The sequence below is a fragment of the Mustela nigripes genome, chromosome 3 (genome assembly GCF_022355385.1).
Source record: "Mustela nigripes isolate SB6536 chromosome 3, MUSNIG.SB6536, whole genome shotgun sequence".
NCBI classification, from domain to species: Eukaryota; Metazoa; Chordata; class Mammalia; order Carnivora; family Mustelidae; genus Mustela; species Mustela nigripes.
Window position 1 is genome coordinate 164,215,506 of NC_081559.1, and position 20,556 is coordinate 164,236,061.

The 20,556-nt window shown below is 35.1% G+C and overlaps 1 protein-coding gene across 45 annotated transcripts in view; it reads left to right on the forward strand.

The window, feature by feature from the left end:
• Positions 1–20,556, forward strand: part of RIMS2 (regulating synaptic membrane exocytosis 2) — a 600,488-nt gene that overhangs the window by 373,641 nt on the left and 206,291 nt on the right. For 23 of the 45 annotated variants that reach the window (XM_059394973.1, XM_059394974.1, XM_059394987.1 and 20 more), the window contains 2 exons: positions 887–1,003; positions 9,876–9,941. In XM_059394973.1, the coding sequence (XP_059250956.1) occupies positions 887–1,003; positions 9,876–9,941 (183 nt within the window). The remainder of the gene's footprint in view (positions 1–886; positions 1,004–9,875; positions 9,942–20,556) is intronic. The other 22 variants (XM_059394980.1, XM_059394981.1, XM_059394991.1 and 19 more) reach the window with 1 other exon arrangement.

Here is a 20,556-nt window from a genome sequence, read left to right on the forward strand (position 1 = left end):
CAGGCGCCCTGCTGTGCAGAGAGCCCAATGTAGGGCTCAATCCCAGGACCCTGGGATCATGACCTGAGCCGAAGTCAGAAGCTTTAACCCACTGAGCTACCCAGACGCCCCAGTCTCAGTGGGTTAAAGCCTCTGCCTTTTGCTCCAGTCATTTCTTATTTTTAAAAAGGACATTGAACATTATATCAAAAACCAATGATGTACTATACCTAGGCTAATTGAATTTAAATTTAAAAACTAAAAAAAAAAAAAAAGATGCTTGACTTTTACCAGGGAAAGACTATTTGAACACATCTAAAAAAATAGGCAAAGTTTTAGAATAGATTTATCTGTGCCTAACAGAAAACAATATCAAAAGCTATGTAAGAGGCTTATTCTATCATGAAAAAGAAGTGTGTGAGTTGACAGTCCAGGACAAGAATGGTAGTTTAAAAAAACTCATTGATCATTTATAAAGACTTCAATTTAGATTTTTAAAAAACAGATCATAATCATTTTCCTAAAACAAGTCACACCAATATTATCTGTACGCAACATGCTGAGCTCATTTTCTGCACACAAATTTATTCCTCCTCCTGCATTGCATCAAAAAATCATTGTTGGAAACCTGGGCAACATCCATTAATAATTTTCATAATCCTTATCTGTATCCTCATTGCTACCATGTTTATGTTTATCTCTGTTATAGCAGCAGTCTCCTAACTTCACTGTCAGCCTCCAGTTGAAATGTATCCCATTAGCCCGAGGTGCAATTAGTTAAAACAGAAAACTTGAACTTGACATTAGAGTGATTTCTGTCTTTTTCTACTTTATTAATAAACCTCATTTTTTAGTGTATTGTATGGTTATGGTCTATTAATACATTTAATGGGTTTTGCTGTTTCAGTCGGAATGTGGAACAGGGACTTCGAGGGACGCGCTCTGCTGCTGGACATTATAATACAATTAGCCGAATGGATAGACATCGTGTCATGGATGACCATTATTCTCCAGAGAGAGACAGGTAAATAGGATTAAATACTATTAGATCTTACTATAATCACTGCCTTCAGGAGGAAGGTATAACCATAAAAAATTTTACCTGGAACTTGGATATTTGTTATCTTAGCTTCTAACCCCATTTCTTTAACAATGCTTACATGTGTTCTCAGGACTATCATATAAAAAAATAAGACAAGCAAGAAAAACCTTTTCTTTACTTTAAAAAAAAAAATCATCTTGCTCTTGTAGTTTTGGTCCTTTGTTACATCAAACCAGTTAAGCTAGTGAGTTTGCACATGAGGTTATAAGGATAATTATAAGGAAAATAGACATTTTATTATTTTCATGTTATCATAACCAATCACTACATGTAAACATACTTGATGAGACAAGAGATTTAGTCTTTTGCATTCATCAGGGAAGCCAGTGTGACATTTTGTATATAAAAGTATTGACACAAGTCTGGTTTGTTTAGGAAACAGACACAAAAACTGATTCATGAAGAGGTTTTTCCTCATGCCTTTTCAGTAAACCTTTTAAGTATCTTAAAGAATTATGCTTGTTGATTGCTGTATTTGGAGGAATTCTCTAAATTTTCTCCATTAAATATGACATACTTGGAAAGAACATATATTTCAGTGCATTAATCACATTAATTACTGCTAATTTGTTTTTAGGTTAAACAAATTGGTTAACCCTTGAATTCGTGGTTTGGTTCTATATAAAATAAAAAATGCTATGGTATTTCCCCCACACTGTCAAATAGGCTTGAAATAAGGATTAGCAAAGAAAGCTTAGTTTCCTGTTCAGAGAATATTATGATAAAATAACAAGGGAATGCAGAAGTCTCTTTGTATGGGACCTAAAGCAATTTTAATTAGAACATCCTAAATCAACTGACTTGAGAAGTTCCCAATACTTATCACTGTCAATATTTATAAATTTATTTGTTCTCACCTAAATCTAGGATTATACTCAATTTGGGCTTGTAATTTCATTGTGTTAAGTATACTTTTCCAAAGGAAAAGATAGGGAACATCTATCGTAATCTTCAATAGTGTCAAACAAGTATTATTAGCTTTTGTGTCTGAGATCTAAGAAGAAATAGGAAGTTATTAAATTAATATATTTATTAATTGTTAAATGAAAGTTAATATGGTATTTTATTTTTTATTTGCTTAACCTTTTCACAGTGACCTGTGTCTTTAACGGTAATTATAGGTGTGGTATCTGTATAAATCAATTTATATCAAGTAGATACTAGTGAAAGGAAGATGAACCATATGGGCATGATCAGGAGTTGGAAGAAGTCATATTAGGGTGGTTGAGTGAATACTTTTATTACATTATAGAAAATTAATAAATTTTGATCATCTCTGGAAATTATTTACATAGTAATTCATAAAGTCCTTGTTTTTTGAAAGTTTGTTAAAGCAGTGATAAAAGAAAAAAGTCTGAAATGACTTTAAATCTTTCAAGTTTTCACAAAGTTTGTCTTTAGATCAAAAATGGACTTAATATTTTCTCTGAAAATAATATGGTCTAAATTTTGCAGTAAGGAATATAATAAAATTAACTTCTAGAATTATATTCACCAACAAAAATACTCACCATCATGTCAAACACATAATAATTTATCAGTATTTTAAGACATTGGCTATAGCATTAATGATAAAAGACTTGCTTTTAATTCTTTGATATATAACTAACATAGTCATAACTGACATGTCATTATATTTTTTCTTATTTACTGTACAACTTTATGATTCTTTTCGTTTGACAAAAATGTTCAAGTAATTCAGAAGTTTTGGAGGAATTTGACCTCTGGGGTTTCATCACTTTTTTAGAGTGCTGTAGATTACCAAATCATAATTACTCCTAATTATGAGCTGTCTTAAATTTTTTTTTAAATAACTAAAATAGAATTTCTTTTAACTAGAACTATAAAACTATTTCTAATGTTATTTATGAGTTATCTGTGTAAACATTACTTATTACCATGAGGGATCAAAAGTCAAAAAGTACAATAGTATCCATGTTAGGTAGTCTATCACATTATTAAACAATTCATTCTTTAATTTGTGTTTTATTCTTTATATTCTAAATATTCTAAAAGATTTTCAATACTCAAATGCATGTGAAGACAACTGTAATTTTAATGCACTCTTTAGGAGGTAAGAATAGAACTCTTACAGTGAATTTTCATGAATAGTGTTTTATATAGTCAATCCTTTGATTAAAAAGCCTTAATGAGAATTTCCTTGGAGTCAGTAAGTAAAATTTAGGCATTTTGAGTGGTGCATTAACTTTTCTTGTCAACAATAAATGGTGCATTGGACCAGAAGAGTATTTTATTGAATATACTTGCTGGCCGTGTTTCTTTGGGAAAATTAACGTCTTTGACACTCGATTTCCTTATCTATAAAATAAGAATGTTAGTACCAACTTTATAGGGTTGTTGTGTAGATGAAATAACATAGCACCTCAAGTTGCATAATACATATTCAGAAAATGTGCCTTATCCTTAACATTTTAAAGGATCTTGTGGCTTGCAAGTAACAAGCACATCTTAATGTACTTATTAACTAAACAGAAATGAGAAATCAGTTAATATAGGTATTTTTTAAAAAGCTTTGTAGAGAGTATAGAACATGAGTTTGACCTTGAAAAAAAAGCTTATTTAGGCAAGACTAAGACATAGGTACAGAGGCAGAACACACATATATCAGAAAGACCCAGTGTGAAGGAAGAAGGACTTGGGACATACTGGAAGGTAGTGCATGAAGATAATGGCTTTCACATTGGCTGCACTGGTGAGAAATGATGCTATTTCGCATCAGTTTGTAGTGCCTAGCTAAACTTAAGTGGTATAAGAAGGAGATAATAGTGTTCATATCCTTTTCTTATAGGTATGTTAAAAAGAATTATATATTAGATGCCTGGGCAACTCAGTTAAGCAGCGGCCTTTGGCTCAGGTCATGGTCCCAGGGTCCTAGGATCCAGCCCTGCATTGGGTTCCCTGCTCAGTGGGAAGCTTGCTTCTCCCTCTTCCTCTGGCCTCCCTTTGCTTATGTGCTTTCTCTTTTTTTTGGGGGGGGGGGGATATATATATATATATATATATATATATATATATATATACTTGATTGGATATATCTCTGCACATCTCACTCTATTATCATAGTCAAAATCCTATTCTGTGTGTTTTTTTTTTAAGATTTTATTTATTTATTTGAGCGAAAGTGACAGAGAATGTGAGAGGGGAGAGATTCAAAGGGAGAAGCAGAAGCATGATCCCAGAACTCCGGAATCATGACCTGAGACAAGCCAGTTGTTTAACCAACTGAGCCACCCAGGCGCCCCAAAATCCTATTCTATTTTGAAAAGAAAATAAATTTTTTACAAGTGATTCAGAAACTTGGATGCAGGGTTATTAGCTAAAATGATGAATTATAACAGACATCATTCATCTTCCGTCCATCCCCCAAACTTTTTGGATTATTGTGTCTCTGGTAAATCCTGGTAACTACAACTAGGAACATAGTTTTTCTGGGGCAACCTATGTGGCTTTGGTATTAGAAACCATTTCAAGACCTTATTTGTTTACATGAGTTAATTTACTATTAGAATAAGAATTAGAATAAGATTAAGAATTTACTATTAGAATAAGAATAAGAAGAATTAGAATTAGAATAAGAATGCTATTAGAATAAGAAGAATAGAATAAGAATTAGAATAAGAATAAGATAATATTTCTGTAACATATCAGAGATACCATGCGGTAGTCATTTTTATGTCTATCCTGGATGCCAACATATATTGGGTACATTTAATTCTATGCAGTATACCGTTAGTATAATAAAAAAATACAATTAACACTGGCCTAAGATACGTTACTTCATAAGCTTTTTTCTTTTGTGCATTCAATTAATACATTTATATTCTAAAAAGAAAAATGTCATATTATATGAATCTCTAGGATACCTCACACACTTATGTCTATTTCTTACTTTTATCAGCCAACCAGCTATGAGAAAGTGTCAAAATTACCCATAACAATTTAGTCTTCTTGGTCCTTTTAGTTATCAACTATAAGGGGAACATATCTCTGAAAGTTTGAAAATACAGAGAAAGTAAATGCAAAAAAGAAAATTCACTTTACAAAAATAATACATTTTATTATATTTCAGGAGTATGTTTTAACATAGTTAAATCATACTGAGTATATTTTAGGAACTATAAAGTAGCAAAACATTAACAATACTAAAGACACAGAGCATAAAGTTTTGCAGTAAGCTGAGATTGTTGGAAACTTTGTTTACAAAAACTATAGGTTATTTAAGGATGAATTATTATATTTCTTCCTTTAGCAGTCTCTTTTGTTTGGTGGTTTCTGAAAGGGGACATTCAGGCTCATCTGATATAATGGAAGGATAATTCATTATAAATACAATTTTGTTCTATCTTTAAAGATTACATTTCTTAATAAGAATCAAAGTGTGTCTAGAAATTAGATCAGTAATCCAGTTCAATTATTTGAATAGTGAAATTTGTCATTATTATTTTTGAAACTGTAACTTTTTTTCACTTTTTAAAATTTAGTAATTTTTTCAGTTTTTCTTTTATAATGAATTACTTCTCTGCTCAATTTTTTAAAATTTTCAAAGAGTTTGGATAAATTACAATTTTTAACCCAATTTTTTAAGTCATGAAGTGTATTCATGACAGTATGGTTTGCTTAGGTTTTATAATTCCATTAATTTTTGAAGAAAAGCAAGAATGATTTAATTGAGAAGAGTAAATGAAATGTTTTTAAGTTGTACCAAGTGGATGTGGCAGAGGACCTTAGGTGCATCTCTGGCTCTTAGGTGGATTTTACTACCAAAACAATGGTTAATTTTATGTTATATTTTCTTCGATGTATTTTTATAGTTTTCAACAGAATCTCAAGGGGGATCATGACCAGATTGGATTAAGAGGTATAACATGACTATAGACAGTAAGGATTTGACTCACATAATTATTGAGGTAAAAAGGGCCAACTACCTGCTCTGTGCAAGCTGGAGCCCATGAAATGATGGTATAATTCAGTCCAAGTCTGAAGGCTTGAGAACCAAGGTGGCCAGTGTCATAAATTCCCCCAGTTGGAGGGCCAGAGATTTAAGAGATGTCCAGCTCTAAAGTGAGGCAGGAAAAAGGGAGGAATTCATCCTTTTTCCTACCTGTGTTTTGTTGAGCCTCTCACCAGATTCTATGGTGCTCACGCTGATTGAGGAGGGCAATCTATTGAGTGCACTGATTCAAATGCTAATAGCACACCACAGCCCCTCACAGACATACCCAGAAATAACATTAAATGTGAGCACCCCTTGGGCCAAATTAACTTGTCATAAAAAGGGAAATAAAACAAACTGATGTTTGATAAAGTTGATCCTTGCTTAATGTTTTCTTTGGCTTTATAGAGACAAAATTAGCTGTAAGACACCTCAAGGTGAATAATAGAAATTGATGATGATATATATGTTCTGTGAATTTGGAACTTTTAATAGGTTTTGAAGTTTACATATTTTTATTGCTCAAGTAATTTTCAGAGATCTATTTTGTCTGTGCAATAAATCCTAACATCACAATTGTTGGGTATTACTCCTACTCTTTGTAATGCCAGGAATGTCTTTTTCGAATACTGTTTTAGTTTTTATTTTAATACTACATAGGTTTATAATGTTCTGTTTACATTTCTAGAAGTTTCTTTGATTATGTGAACCATTGCTCTCTTTGGAGGGTAGGCTCACCAGGAAAATAGTGTAATTCTGTTTTTATTTTTTAGTTCAATCCAAAATGTATTTACTGAGCGTGTCAGCATGAAGATTTAAAATAGACATTTAAAATAGATATTATCCTGGCCTAAACAAACAGATGATCCAACTAATTATACCAACTCATAGATACTAACTAATCATATAAAATACCAACTAATTATAAAGCATGGAAGCCTGTCAGGCCCAAGCATAATATTATTGGAATAGATTGGAGAGAAATTTACTTGCTTGAGTAGTTGAAAAAAAGCTTCAGAGGGAAGTGAGACTTTAGAGGTTGAGAAGAATTTTCAAAGGCAATAAAGTGGAGACAAAAGGAAGATAAGGGCGTTCTTGGCAGAGTGATAAGCATGAACAGTCTCAGAGTCAGGAAAGTATGAGATATATTTATAGAATCTTAGGTGGTCTGGCATACCCACAAAGAAAGTTGTAGTATGGGAAGTAATTGGATAGGAAGATTGAAGTAGTTTAGAACTTAATTTGTATGCCGTTTTAAGGAATACATACTTGTTTTTGATCTGTGAAACCCATTAAGGGTTTTAAGCAAAGTACCTGCATGATCAACAGCATAATTTGTAATTGTCTTGCTTGTAGACAGTGTGGAGAGTGGACTGGATCAGGAAAGGGATCAGAAGGAGGGGGGACAATAGGTTATTTCAGTAGACATGGTAAATCTGATTGAAGGTAGTAGCAGGAGAAAAGGAAAAAAGAGATAAACCTGAGTTATTTAAGCAACAACTAGCAAGGGGTATAAATCAATTAAAGGTGGAAAATAAGGAAAGTGGAGGAATTAAATTATGAGACTTGTAAAACTTGGCTCGTTACGTAAATATTTCAATCTTTCGTTAAAACTGGGATTACACAAAGAGGAATCGCTACAGCATTATATAAACTTTCAAAGGAAGGTTAAAGAATTATATTTGAAACTAGAGGGTCTTTTAGAGATCAGAGAGATCATGGGTCCTTGATTCTGAAGAGGAACCTGAGAGACTGCTGTGGTGGGTCAGGAATGATGCCAGATAGATAGGGACTCGTCTTCTTACTGCCTCTTTAGCCAGAGTCATTCTGGTTTTATTGGCTTTCTGATGATTGGCTTTACATAAAAATCTGTTCCCCAAAAGCAGTGGTCTTCTGATCAAAAAGAAAGTTGGAAACTACTTGCTCCAGCCCCCTCATTTCACAAATGCAGTACCAGGCGTCCAAATAGGCGAGTGTCTTGCTCAAACCTCAAAATTAACATGTGTTTTTTCTGAAGTGTCTACACGACAGTCAGGCAGCCATGTGGAAAGCCCAGGAAGCAGCTGGAAATGTGCTGTGAAACCCAAAGGAAAAATGAAAGCTTAAGAAAGTGAGAGTTCACACTATAAAGGAAATGATATAATCCAGAAAGAATGTGTTGGAATATTCTTTAAAGAACCCATCCTGGGAAACCACTGCCTTTAAAAAATAAAGAGAAAGAGACTCCAGCAAATGAAATGGGTCAAGAAGCAGTTAGATGGGTGGGGAACCAGGCTGTATGTGTCAATGTTAAGAGCCTGGATTTTGGATTAAGGAAGCCCTGAGTTTGAAACCCAGTCCAGCTACTCCCTACATGACCCTCACAGCCTCAGTTTTTCTGTCCATGGCAATACTAGAACCTACCTCAAAGAGTTGTTATGAGAAATAAATGAGATAAAGTAGACAAAGCTTTAATGGAGTACTCCTCACCTCATCAAGCGTTACGTAAATACTATTATTAATGGCTTGAGAGAATCATGTTTCAAAAACCAAGAGAAGAGAGAGTGTCAAGAAACAGAGGTTGAAAATCAATGTGTAGCTCCATAGAGAAGGGTAATATGATGAAGATCAAGAAGGTAAAGGATTTTTCAGGATTTCACAGGTAGCATTTACAGGCTAGCTTCCAGAAAATGGCAGAGGCTGAAAGTCACATTATATACAGCGAACTTCAAGCTTAAATGAGAAGTGAGGACGTGGTGGCGAGAATTGTAGGTATGGCTAAGATGTTGTACGATGAAAGGAAAGTCAGAGACAGGCAAGGGCTTGAGAGGAAGGCGAGGTTAGTGAAGGGTTTATTTTTAGGATTAAGTGCCGTTCCGGAATGGAAGGCATGATGAGATAATAAGGAAGGAAGGAAGGTCATGTGGAAAATTAGGATTACAAGTAGAGGAGTTTCTTCCTTTGGCGCAACAGAAAATGACAAGTGAAGATATAAGTATAGGTACTCTGGATTTAGTGGTAGAAATATGACAGTCGAGAGAATTCCAAATTGGTTTCCTTTTTTTAAAACTGAGACGTCATGATCATCTGCCAGAATTAAGTGTGTTGGCATGAAAGGTTTGAAGGAAACAGAAAAGTTTCAGTTAGTGCTGTGGGAAGACGAGGAGCCACTAGAGGTAGGTGAAAAGGTCAGCGTGCTGCTTCGATGGTTCGTGATAGTCATGAGGCACGAAGTGCAGCCCAGGCCACAGTAGGTAATAATCATGTACTAAACATAGTGGATGGAAAAATGGATAGCATCCAATGAACCTAATAAATAAAAGTAATAACCAATTCAAGACAGTTTATTCCTTACTAAATGGAATTTTAATCCCTTTAATAATTTTTACTTATTCATGATCAAAGAAGAAATAATTATCTTGTAAAATCTCCTGTCTGTATCAGAAACTACCTCTTTAATTATTTTCTTTTTAAACTTTCTTGTTATTTTATTATTTTTCTCTTTCCATCTTTCCTCCTCAAAAGGGAAAGCAACGCTGTTTTGTGTAACATTTTATAGATGGTGCTAGAGATGTTTGAGTGATAACCGATAAGATTTTATTTTGAAATATGATTTGTTTAAATCTTGATTTGCTATGTTTTTCTTGGGTTTATTTTGGAATACTTGGACTATGTTAACCTTTAGCCCTGCCATATTATAATGGACATTGGGAGGAAAGAGCAAGCTTTCTAGTAACGATTTTCATTTGCTTTGCTTACTATCTGCTTATCTTTTTTGAATTTCACTTTTTAAAATTAAACTATACCTTTTCATTTCTTTCCTGAGTCTCATTTATATTCTTGTTTCTGCCATGCTTGCAGTCATTTTCTTACTCTACCTCGCTCCAGATACAGTCAGAACATTGAACATCATCACAGGGATGGCAGGTATATTTTTCTTACAATTAAGTCTGTTCGTAGAATTGCATGTGCCTGTCTAATGATATGATATAATTCACTTCTATTTCTGCTTTTGATATAGACATATACGATTATTCATGAAATACAAAAATATTATCCTTACTATATAAATAATAGAAAATAAAGCATATGTAAAGACTTTAATTGTAATAAGATGTCAAAAACTTAGCTTCCCTTTAATGAGCTAGTATCATCTCTGTTGACTCTAAAAATTTAGTTCACCAGGCTTTACAGTTAACCCTTGATTACCTAGAAGGATAGAATAAAAGTATTTTAATAAATGAATTGCATTTGACTGACCACCTTCATAATTATGTATCTAGACATCACTGGTTTTTACATATCTTGACAATCTGCTTCCCCGCCTCCCCCTCCCCCCTACTGTTGAGGAGTCAGTCCTGGAAGTGCTTAGGTTGAACTGATCAGTTTATAGTTTACCTTGTCGAAGGTGGATGCAATCTACTCCAATTGGTCATAGATGATCCATGGAGAACATTGAGTCTGTGGGAAAATCTTTGTCCATTTCTACTTTAACACCATTCTCCTTATATTGAAGGGACGTGTCAGTTACTTGGCATTTAACTGAAGGAAGGATGAACTAGAAAGAGAAAGGAAACAATTTCTCTAAAAGCTTTTGGTTTCTCCAGGCTTTATGTAGCTTTAGGGATCTGAGTCAGTTCTGTGATACTCTGAGGCCCTGCAGGCAGAGAAGAGAATGGCAGGGATAATGTGGTAGAGGGTTCGGGGAGTATAGATAAAGAATTAAATGCTGTACTCAGTTGTTTCAGAGTGATCTGGGTTATGTGTGACCACTTTTGTGCTATTCATTTAATTCATTAAGAGTTATTAATAAAAGAGTTTAAAAAATAATTGAAACTAATGGGTAAATTCCTAAGGATCAAATTCGTGTAGATAACGTAGAAGGAAACATAAGAGATAATACCAACAATAGATTGCTGACGATATAAGTTTTGTGATGTCTTTAAGTAAATATAATTGAAATTTAGTGCCTTCCAGTTTATTACAGGTAGTGATTATTGCTGTATTTTATTGTCTTTTGCATCTTCTCAATCTCACTTCTGTTATTTTGTTTTGATACTAAATAATTCTTTTTTAATTTTTACTTTTGCTATATATTACATTCTATTTTGGGTTTGCAGCAATTATACAATTATCTTACAAAAATGTAAGGAAGTAGTTCTGTAACTGTCCCTATAATTGACCACGACCTTTCTTAAAGTGGGCCACATGAATGAGACATTACTGATTATAGGCTTAATTCTAATTACGCTGGTGTATCTTCATTTAAATGTAAGTTAAAATCTTGCACCACATTAGTTTTTTTTTTATATTCTACTCATCTTAGTTACAATAAGTAGATTGCTTCATATTTATTTTTTCAATGAGCCAACATGCTAGAATCGGTTCTTAATTAGCTCTTGGTTGATTATCAATTTCATGTACTTATTCAAATTCTGAACCCTAGCATAGCTGGCCTATTTTGCGAGATTATATTTCTGAATTGCCTTTTATGCTATGATTTATTTTGTGGTCAGGAAATACACTATCATTAAAGTTTATTTTAAAGTAAGACTCAGTTAAGAAAATCAGTTTTAGAAGGCAAGCAATCAAGTGTCTTTCCGTAAGATTTGCCATCAATTGCCTGATTCTAGTGTGTGAGACTACTGTGTACCTACTCCCAGACAAACTGGGTGGATTTTGTAAGAATAAAATTCTTTAGCCTTTAAAAATGCTATCTTTTGTCATTATCAGTTTGATATACCAAGAAGAATGTGGGCACATTTCAAAGCATAATGATAAAATGGCACCCTTGAGTCTACTACCCAAACTGAAAGCCAGAATACATGATTTTACTTACTCTATCTATCTGTAGAATCTTTGCCTATCGAATCTGTATGCCTTGTGCTCGCTTCGGCAGCACATATACTAAAATTGAATCCGTATGCCTCTTTCACAGAAGTAGTTAACATAATACTCATTTTCAGTTTAACGTCTCCTTCCTTTGCTTTTTTTAAAAGTGACTTTGTCATTTGTTTTCACTCTGGTACCTTTCTGAGGTACTTAGTCTTTCTGACCCTCACCTCAATCCACTATGAGATTCTAAGATTATTGAGGGTATAATCAGGTATCCATTCTCCTATGTTTATTACCATAATGTTCTAGGTGTCTTGTCTTTAATCCCTGTACCTTTGTATGTCATGCAACAGAGCACAGCCCTTCCATGTTGAGATCATCTGGTGAACTCTTGTTTATACTATTTTATTCACTGAAGATTTTAGCACCTGGCTTTAGTCTAACTTCTAATCATTCCTGCGATCAACGAGAGTAATGTTAGTGTTCACCTGGATGACCTATTCAGCAGTCACTCTCTTCCCTGGCTGTCTCAAAGTGGAGGTAGTAAACTTTATTCCCCAATTCTACTTTGGTCCGTCACTGCCATGGCCATATCTGTATCTTATCATTATTTGAAATTATTACACCTCTAAAATCTTAATTTGAACACTTCACTCTTGGACCAGAACTACACATGATATAGATATATAAGTATTTATATAAATTATTTTTCTATAAATAAATATAAAATAAATACATATTATTTCTTCATCGAGTTACTTTTACCTCCCTAGCTCTTGTATCTCAAAAGAGAACTCCACATTTTTGTGCCCTTTTCCTTTCCCTGCTAGTCTCCACTTGGCTTCCTTACGTATCAAGAGGTCGAGTCCATTCTTAGAAGTATCCCCAATTCCCTTGCTATACTGTTCTTCTTTGACCTCTTTGACAGAGTTCAAATCTGAATCAATCTCTTTCTCTTGCAGAATTGTTCTGAACTAAATTTTCCAAACTCTCCCCAACTCAGCTGAACACTTAAAGGAAGAGTTACCTCTTCATCGAGTTGTGAAAGAAAGAAAGGAAGGAAGGAGGGAGGGGAAAGAGGAAAGAGGGAGAAAAAGAAGAAAGAAAAATAAATAAAGAAAAGAAAGTGGTGCCAACTCTCTAAGTGTCCAGTTTCCCAGCCCAGATTTCAAGGTGACATTTATGTCATAGTCTGGAAATTCCCCTTCTGGGGATAAATATACATTAGTAGCTCCAAGTAGACCATAGTGCAGCTACACTACACTATATGAAATCTGCAATTTTCTGAATGGAATGAATGGAGTAAATTAAACACGGCATTCCCAGTCCGTGAAGAATCAGAAGCACCAGTATCTCTATGTGAACATTGTAAAATGAAAAATTTTGAGTGCTATCTCTTTGGAACAGGTGAATAGAGGCTTAAATAATGGTTGCTAAACTTTTTATATTATTTCAGGAGACAAATATCAACGAATATTAGGAATCAAAACTCATTTTCTTCTGACCAGGTTATGCTAACCAGTACAAATCTGAGTCACTGTGTATTTTTAGACATAGTCAACATTTAAGCAAACGTATTTAGAATAGATACCATGTTACCTTTTATTAATATCCATTTATTAAGATATAGCCTTTATTTTCTGAAATATACATTTTATCTTTAAAAATTTACCCTCATACCTTACTTTTTTCCCTCTAGTATTTATCTCAACTTAAAGCTATCCACAGCATACTGAGAAATCAGCACGATGGTGGACTTTCATGTAAAGATGTCATAAAGATAACTAGGCTATATCTTAAAAGAGGAACTGGAATTATTTAGATTTATATAGAGCTAAGATAGGATGTCAGTGGAATTCTAAAGAAATCTGTGAGCAAAGTTACTAAAGTAGTAAGTACCATGTTTTAGGGCAATTGGAGCGTTATCCACAAGGCATAAGGGAATAACAAGAAATGAATCTGGGATAAGAGTTGGTTCCAGTTATGGATAATCTTGTATGTTCTGTTAAGGAATTTGAATCTAAGACTAAGTGATAGAGGTACTTCAAAGAGTTTTAATTAGGACATGATTATAATATATTTATTCATTCTAGCTAATTAGTCTAGAGACTTTATGGATGGTTGATTTGAGAGAAAAGTGTGTGGGAAAGGAAAGCATGCATAAAGAGATTTGCTGCCTTGGTCTTGGTCAGCAGAAAACTCTTTGAGGCCCTGAACTAAGTAAGGTAATGGATGGAGAGATAGAAGACCAGAGATTTAATCAATTGAAATCAATAATACATGGTAAATAATAGCATTTGGATGTTGATGGGGAGCAAAGAGTCAAGAAACACAATGAGTCTCATAGTTTGGGTAACTGGATGCATGTGGCACCTTAACAGAGGTGGGTGGGGGGAGGGATGTTCAGAGAGAAATTAGTTTATGTGAGAGACAAGTTCATTTCTGGAATTACTGAGAGAGTTAAGGAGAAACCTCCAGCAAGGAATAAAATCAATAATTTTATTTTCTTTATTTTATTTTTTTTTAAGATTTTATTTATTTGAAAGAGAGAGATCACAAGTAGGCAGAGAGGCAAGCAGAGAGAAAGAGAGAGAGAGGAGGAAGCAGGCTCCCTGCTGAGCAGAGAGCCCGATGCGGGACTCAATCCCAAGACCCTGAGATAATGACCTGAGCTGAAGGTGGAGGCTTAACCCACTGAGCCACCCAGGTGCCCCCAAAATCAATAATTTTAAATCTTAAGGAAGTTTGAGCTATATAAAGTAATTTGAGAGTAAATTCACTGATAACAGTAAGTAGCTACAAAAAGAAACTTGAAATCAATTGGAGAAACAACCTGTGACATGAAGGCCAAGGACTTTGTCTCTACTCTGAGAAACATAAATATTTAAATGATAGATAAAGGAGGAAACATAGGGGAGGAAAAGTGAGAAGAATAGAGCTATCAGAATAGAGGTTAAAGCAGGAAGAATTATTGCAACAGGAAAAATAATAACTGAAAAGTGCCCATTAAATTTGGCAAGTGAGAAGTCATCGGTAACGTCATCTACAATGATTTCAAAAGGGGGTGATGGAAAAAAGCAGCTTACCGTGGCCTGAGGCCTGCCTAGGGGCTAAAAAAACAGAATGCTTTTTTCAGAATGTGGAGGAGAAATACTGGATAGTGGAAGTGATATCAAAGTAGACTTCTTTTTTTTAGAATATGAAATACATCATGAGTTTTGAGGCTGGACGAACAGATCCTTTAGGAAAAGTTAGATTGAAAATACAGAAAAAGAACAGGATGACTGTTAGAAAGGTCTTAGGGCAGGAGATGGGTTTAAACACGTAGATGAAGTTTATAAACAGAAAGCAGCTCTTGTTTCTTCTGAGACAGGAAGAAAATAGATAACAGAGTTGAAACTAAGTAAGTTTTTAGAAAAAGGTTGTTAAATTGAAGATAATTAGGCTTGATAGCCTCAAGATTATGGTGTTATACATCAAGATTATGGTGATTGTTTTTGAGACAAATTCTTGAGTGGGAAGGCCCAAGGTTGAACATGATTGATTGGAAATGAGGAAGTTTAAAATGGTCATTGGTTAAAAAGTGACAAGATTACTGGTGGGAAAAGTAAAGATTATTGGTGATACCAGTACAGTAGAAGTTGGAAAACATGACTTTGTCAACCTGAATGAATTTATGTTTTGCTTCAACTATACCCAGTTGTCTAGATGTAGAAAAATCCGATTATGGCACTGAACCAATTTTGGGGTTCTGATGAATGTTTGAAAGATTGGGTTAGAAGGGAATCTGAGTATTGATATGGGAGTGGGTCAATGATCAACAATAGGAGTCTAGGATGGAAAAGGAAGGCAGGCAAAGGGAGTGATAATACTGTTAGGAATTGGGGACACCAAGAAACAAAAAGTATCAAATGAGGATCGAGTAAAGTGAGAGTGAGACTATGAGATACCTGACAGCACTAATTATTAAAATCAGAATTTGAGATATTGGAGTTTAGTCTACGGCCATACCACCCTGAACGTGCCCGATCTCGTCTGAGATATTGGAGTTTAGTGTTTCTGAATTTAAATAGTTCCACTGGATTCTAAGATCCATAATAATTTGGGGGTTGGGAGTAATTCAGGAAAAATGTGAGGATCATTGAAGTTGTGAAGATGTTTCAAGATTATTGAAGAGTTTTCTGCACTTGCACTAAAATCTCCTAATATAACCATAGGAATTACGGAAAAGAAGATGGCTGACAACCAATTCCCCCAAATTATCAATGACTAAGGGATAATGATCCCAAGTTGGATAGATACTAGCAACCTGAACTTTTAATGGATGTTCGAGCTAAGTTGAATGCTTCATAGAATAGGGACATTTATATTGTGGTAGGAAAGTAATGGCCAGAGTGTCTCTAGGAAGCCAACTTCTGGGTCTGAGGACAATAAAGTATGAAGGGATAAGCAGCTTCTGCTGACATGAGCTTTCCTGGAAGCAGAGTGTGCAAGGTTGAGCTAAATATTATTTAAGGTAGGGAAACACAGAAACCATTCTGCAAACAAAATCATTCCTTGATGACACAAGGAAGTTTGCTAATGATGGAAAAGGATTTTTGCAAATATAGCTCACAGAAACAGGGGAGATTAAAACTTTATAGAAGAAAGTACAGAAGATGAAGAATTTAGAGAAGTGACATCAGAGGCAAGTGAGCTTGCCCTGTACTTGAAAACTAAGAATGACAGGGATAAGATGCTTGAGTAGAAGTGATTGACCTCAAATATCCTAGATTTATCATAAGTTGTTTTGGTGCCAGAACTGGGACTTACTTTGGTGCTAGAACTGAGTAAGGTTCTGGGAAGGGTCTGAGCTGGGTCTAAAGTAATGATGAAGGATGCCGTAGAGCTTGAAGAGAGGCAGTGAATGGTCTTACCTCAGGGTATTTGGGGCCATAACTAAGACAACCCCCCCCACATCCCCCCAGTTAGAGAAAGGATTCTGACAAAGTTAGTGGAGTCACAGGGAGAAGGAGATTCCTGTTTGCTTATAGATGCCTTATCTGGCAAGTAGCACTGAGAGCGCTTAATAAACGTGATCAAACCCCAGTAACTGTACCTCCTGAGCTACCTTCCTTTTAGTCTTAACTTTGCGTTGTTACCAGTCTTCTCTCTTACAAGTATGTTCTTTTTCATCACAACTCATCTTCTATTTGGGCTTCTGACTATAACCTCTCTTAATGCCTTTGGAATTTTTCTGCACTATTTCTTTTTTCTCTTGCATTTCAGTCTCTCCTATTTTCATGATTTTGCTTCTTCTTGAATTACTGATTAAGTCTAAATAATATCTTCCTTCTATTCTGCCACACCTTCAATCTACTTTGAGAACGATTCTCTCTTTTTTAAGTCATGTTTCTTGAGTATGTATTTTTACGAATGTTTCCAACACTCCTTCATCAGCTCCTAAGCTTAAACCCTCTACAGTTTGACCTCTGCCTCCAGCTCTTAATTTTAAGTTATTTTCTCCATGGTTATTATTTGCCAAGGCTTTTGTACATATTTATCTGTGTTGCCTCTTTGCACCTGCCATTATTAATCAGGTTTTTTTTTAGCTTCTCTAATGCATTACTATCCTGATTCTCATTTTACCTTTTGATTGTTCTCTGTCTCCTCTTCTTTTCTATTTCTTCATGTCCTCAAATTTTTGACTGTGTGTTGATCCATATCTTATCATCTCTGTGGTTTTAACCAACACTTCCAATAGCTGGTGTGTTTCCTGGCCCATAATATGAATTCAGTAAATAGTATTGAAATAATGACTCAACAACCAATACTGAAATGACTCCTCAAACCATATTTCTAGTGCAGCTCTCTCCTTTGAAGGCCAGATCTCCCTTTCTGATGGATGTCAGTACAGAATATTTTTCCACCCCTCACAAATTCAAGTTCAAATGTGAAGTTATTGTCATTCCTCCCTAGAATCCTTTTATTTCTGCCAATAGGCCATCATTTCATTTTGGAGGCTGAGAATTTTAAGTTTTTTTCTTTGGTTTGTTTATTTCTACATTTAATTCACATGATGATGTCAAACATGTTTGAGAGGAGGGGGAAAAAAAAGTCCCTGCTATCAAAGAATTTATGGTTCAGTGACGTGAACTGGCTTTAAATTGGAGAAAGCTTGATTCGAATTCCAGCTGAGAAAACATCTACTTGTGTGATGTGTCCCAAGTTTCTGTGACCCTTAGTTTGCTTATTTCTAAAATGACAAAGATTGGATTATATGACTTCTGTGATTCCTTCTAACCCTAACATTCTGTTTGTATAGTTTCATATATTGTGTATATTCTCTATACTGCATTTGCATATTTTGTACATCGTGATTTTATAAACTTTGTCATCCATACTTTCGTCCCTGTTTTCACCCCTGTTACTACAAGTTCCTACCCTAATTCATTTCATACACTACTGCTTAATTCAGCTTCTTAATTCATTATTTAAAAATTACCTTTCTGGGATCCCTGGGTGGCTCAGTCATTAAGCCTCTGCCTTCAGCCCAGATCATGATCCCAGAGTCCTGGGATCGAGCCCCACATTGGGCTCTCTGCTCAGCGGGAAGCCTGCTTCTCTTCCCCTACCCCCCTGTTTGTATTCCCTCTCTCACTGTCTCTCTCTGTCAAATAAATAAATAAAATCACACACACACACACACACACATATATATTCCCTTTGTTCAGAAGCTTTAAATCACTCTCACTGAAAATTAAATTCTATCTAAACTTCTTTTTTTTTTTTTTAAGATCTTATTTATTTATTTGGCAGACAGAGATCACAAGTAGGCAAAGAGGCGGGCAGAGAGAAGAGGAGGAAGCAGGCTCCCTGCTGAGCAGAGAGCCTGATGTGGGGCTTGATCCCAGGACCCTGGGATCATGACCTGAGCCGAAGGCAGAGGCTTTAACCCACTGAGCCACCCAGGCGCCCCCCTATCTAAACATCTTAACTAGGCACTTACAACCCCTATAAACCGAATCCAGGAAAATTTTCTAATTAGTGTTTTGCCATACTTTACTTTCTGTATTTCTAGTATTTCCATCTGACTTCTTTCCTTCCTCCAATGTGATTTATTGAGCATAACAAAACTCTGTATACAAAATGACCTGGACCTGCTGTTTCAAAATATGACTCCACCTTACTAATATTTTGATAGGTCGCTCCATAGAGTGTAAAAAGAACTTACTCTAAAATGAATAGAAAAGTACTTACTGCACTTGCAACAAATGGCCTCACTTCTGGAACTTCAATAGCTTTATAAGATAATTAACATAGGTAGAATTAAGTCCCTAGATGACTGGCTGCTGGAGAACTTGATATAAGTCATCAAGAAGCCTTATTGTGGACAGCCACTGTGATACCATCATGTTTCTGGAGAATGATATTCCTGTTATCTGATTCTAGGCATACCACAGGAGTAGCAGTGGGGTCTGAGGCCAGCCCAGCTGCTTGCTGGGCTAGAACAAGTATTACCCAGCATGCTCATCTGACAGGATCTCACAGCAGCCCAGATTGAGACCTTAGGAACCCATGCCCAGGATTTAAACCGTTCTTCATTGCCTCCCCCAAGTGCTGCTCCCTAGTCTCCTCCGTCACACCCACAATCCACCCTGGCCTGGGACCCAGAGCACACAGTGTCCCTTCTCTACCATGTGTCTCCCACTGGACTCTTTTTGATGGTTTCCATCATCTGCCAAAACCACTCCATCTTTCCATGCATGTTGTTCGTCTTTTCTGATGTAGACTTTAAGATATCAGTTACCTTATTCGAAATTTCCTGTCTAATCATTCCAACATCTGTGTCATCTCTTGAGTTTGTCTCTTGACCGTGGGCCCCATTCTTCTTGTTTTTGGTATTTTCGGTCATTTTTTTATTGACTATTAGACATCGTCATTCATTGTGACTGAGGTGGTATTTACATTTGAAAAGCTGCATGCATACCTCTTGCTTTGTTAGTCTCTGTGTGTGTGTGAGTGTGTGTGTGTTGGGGGGAATTAATCCTCTGACTATAACACCTTTGACTATATGATTGGGAGTAACATGAAGTGGCAGCTAAGGGCATCTGGCAGCCACGTGTATGAGGTAATCACACTCTACCCATTTCTCTCTCCATGTAATGCTACCAGAATAAAGGAAGGTTCGTGAATTTTTCAAAGTTGATCAGTTAAACTGTTGAACATAGCATTCTAGTGCGAGGACCAAGCCTCATCACATTTATACATATACTACAGTAACAATGCATAATTTGGTCCTTTAGACATACATCTTTAAAATGTGTTATTTTATGGAAAATTTGAGGACCCAGGAAGGGAAAGCATAGGGGTCCCATACCTTGGTGGAACAACATTAATTTCTTACAGTTGACAAATGTTATTAAACTTCAACATTCACTGAGAATGAAAATGATCTATTTATTAAAGTAAGAATTTTATGGTTTATAAATGATAATTATCTCTGGATTTTTAAAAAAATATATTTTGAAGATATATTAATTTGCTGTATGTTAATTGCTGCTGAGTAAATAATCCTACTTATTTGTGGTTTTCTGTTATTTTTTGAAATAAAAAATAATAAGGAATATTATAAATATTTAATAGAATACTCAAAATATCCACTAGACATTTACATCTTTTATGTTTTTATGTGTGCATATTTAATAATAAAGTATATTTTATTTTT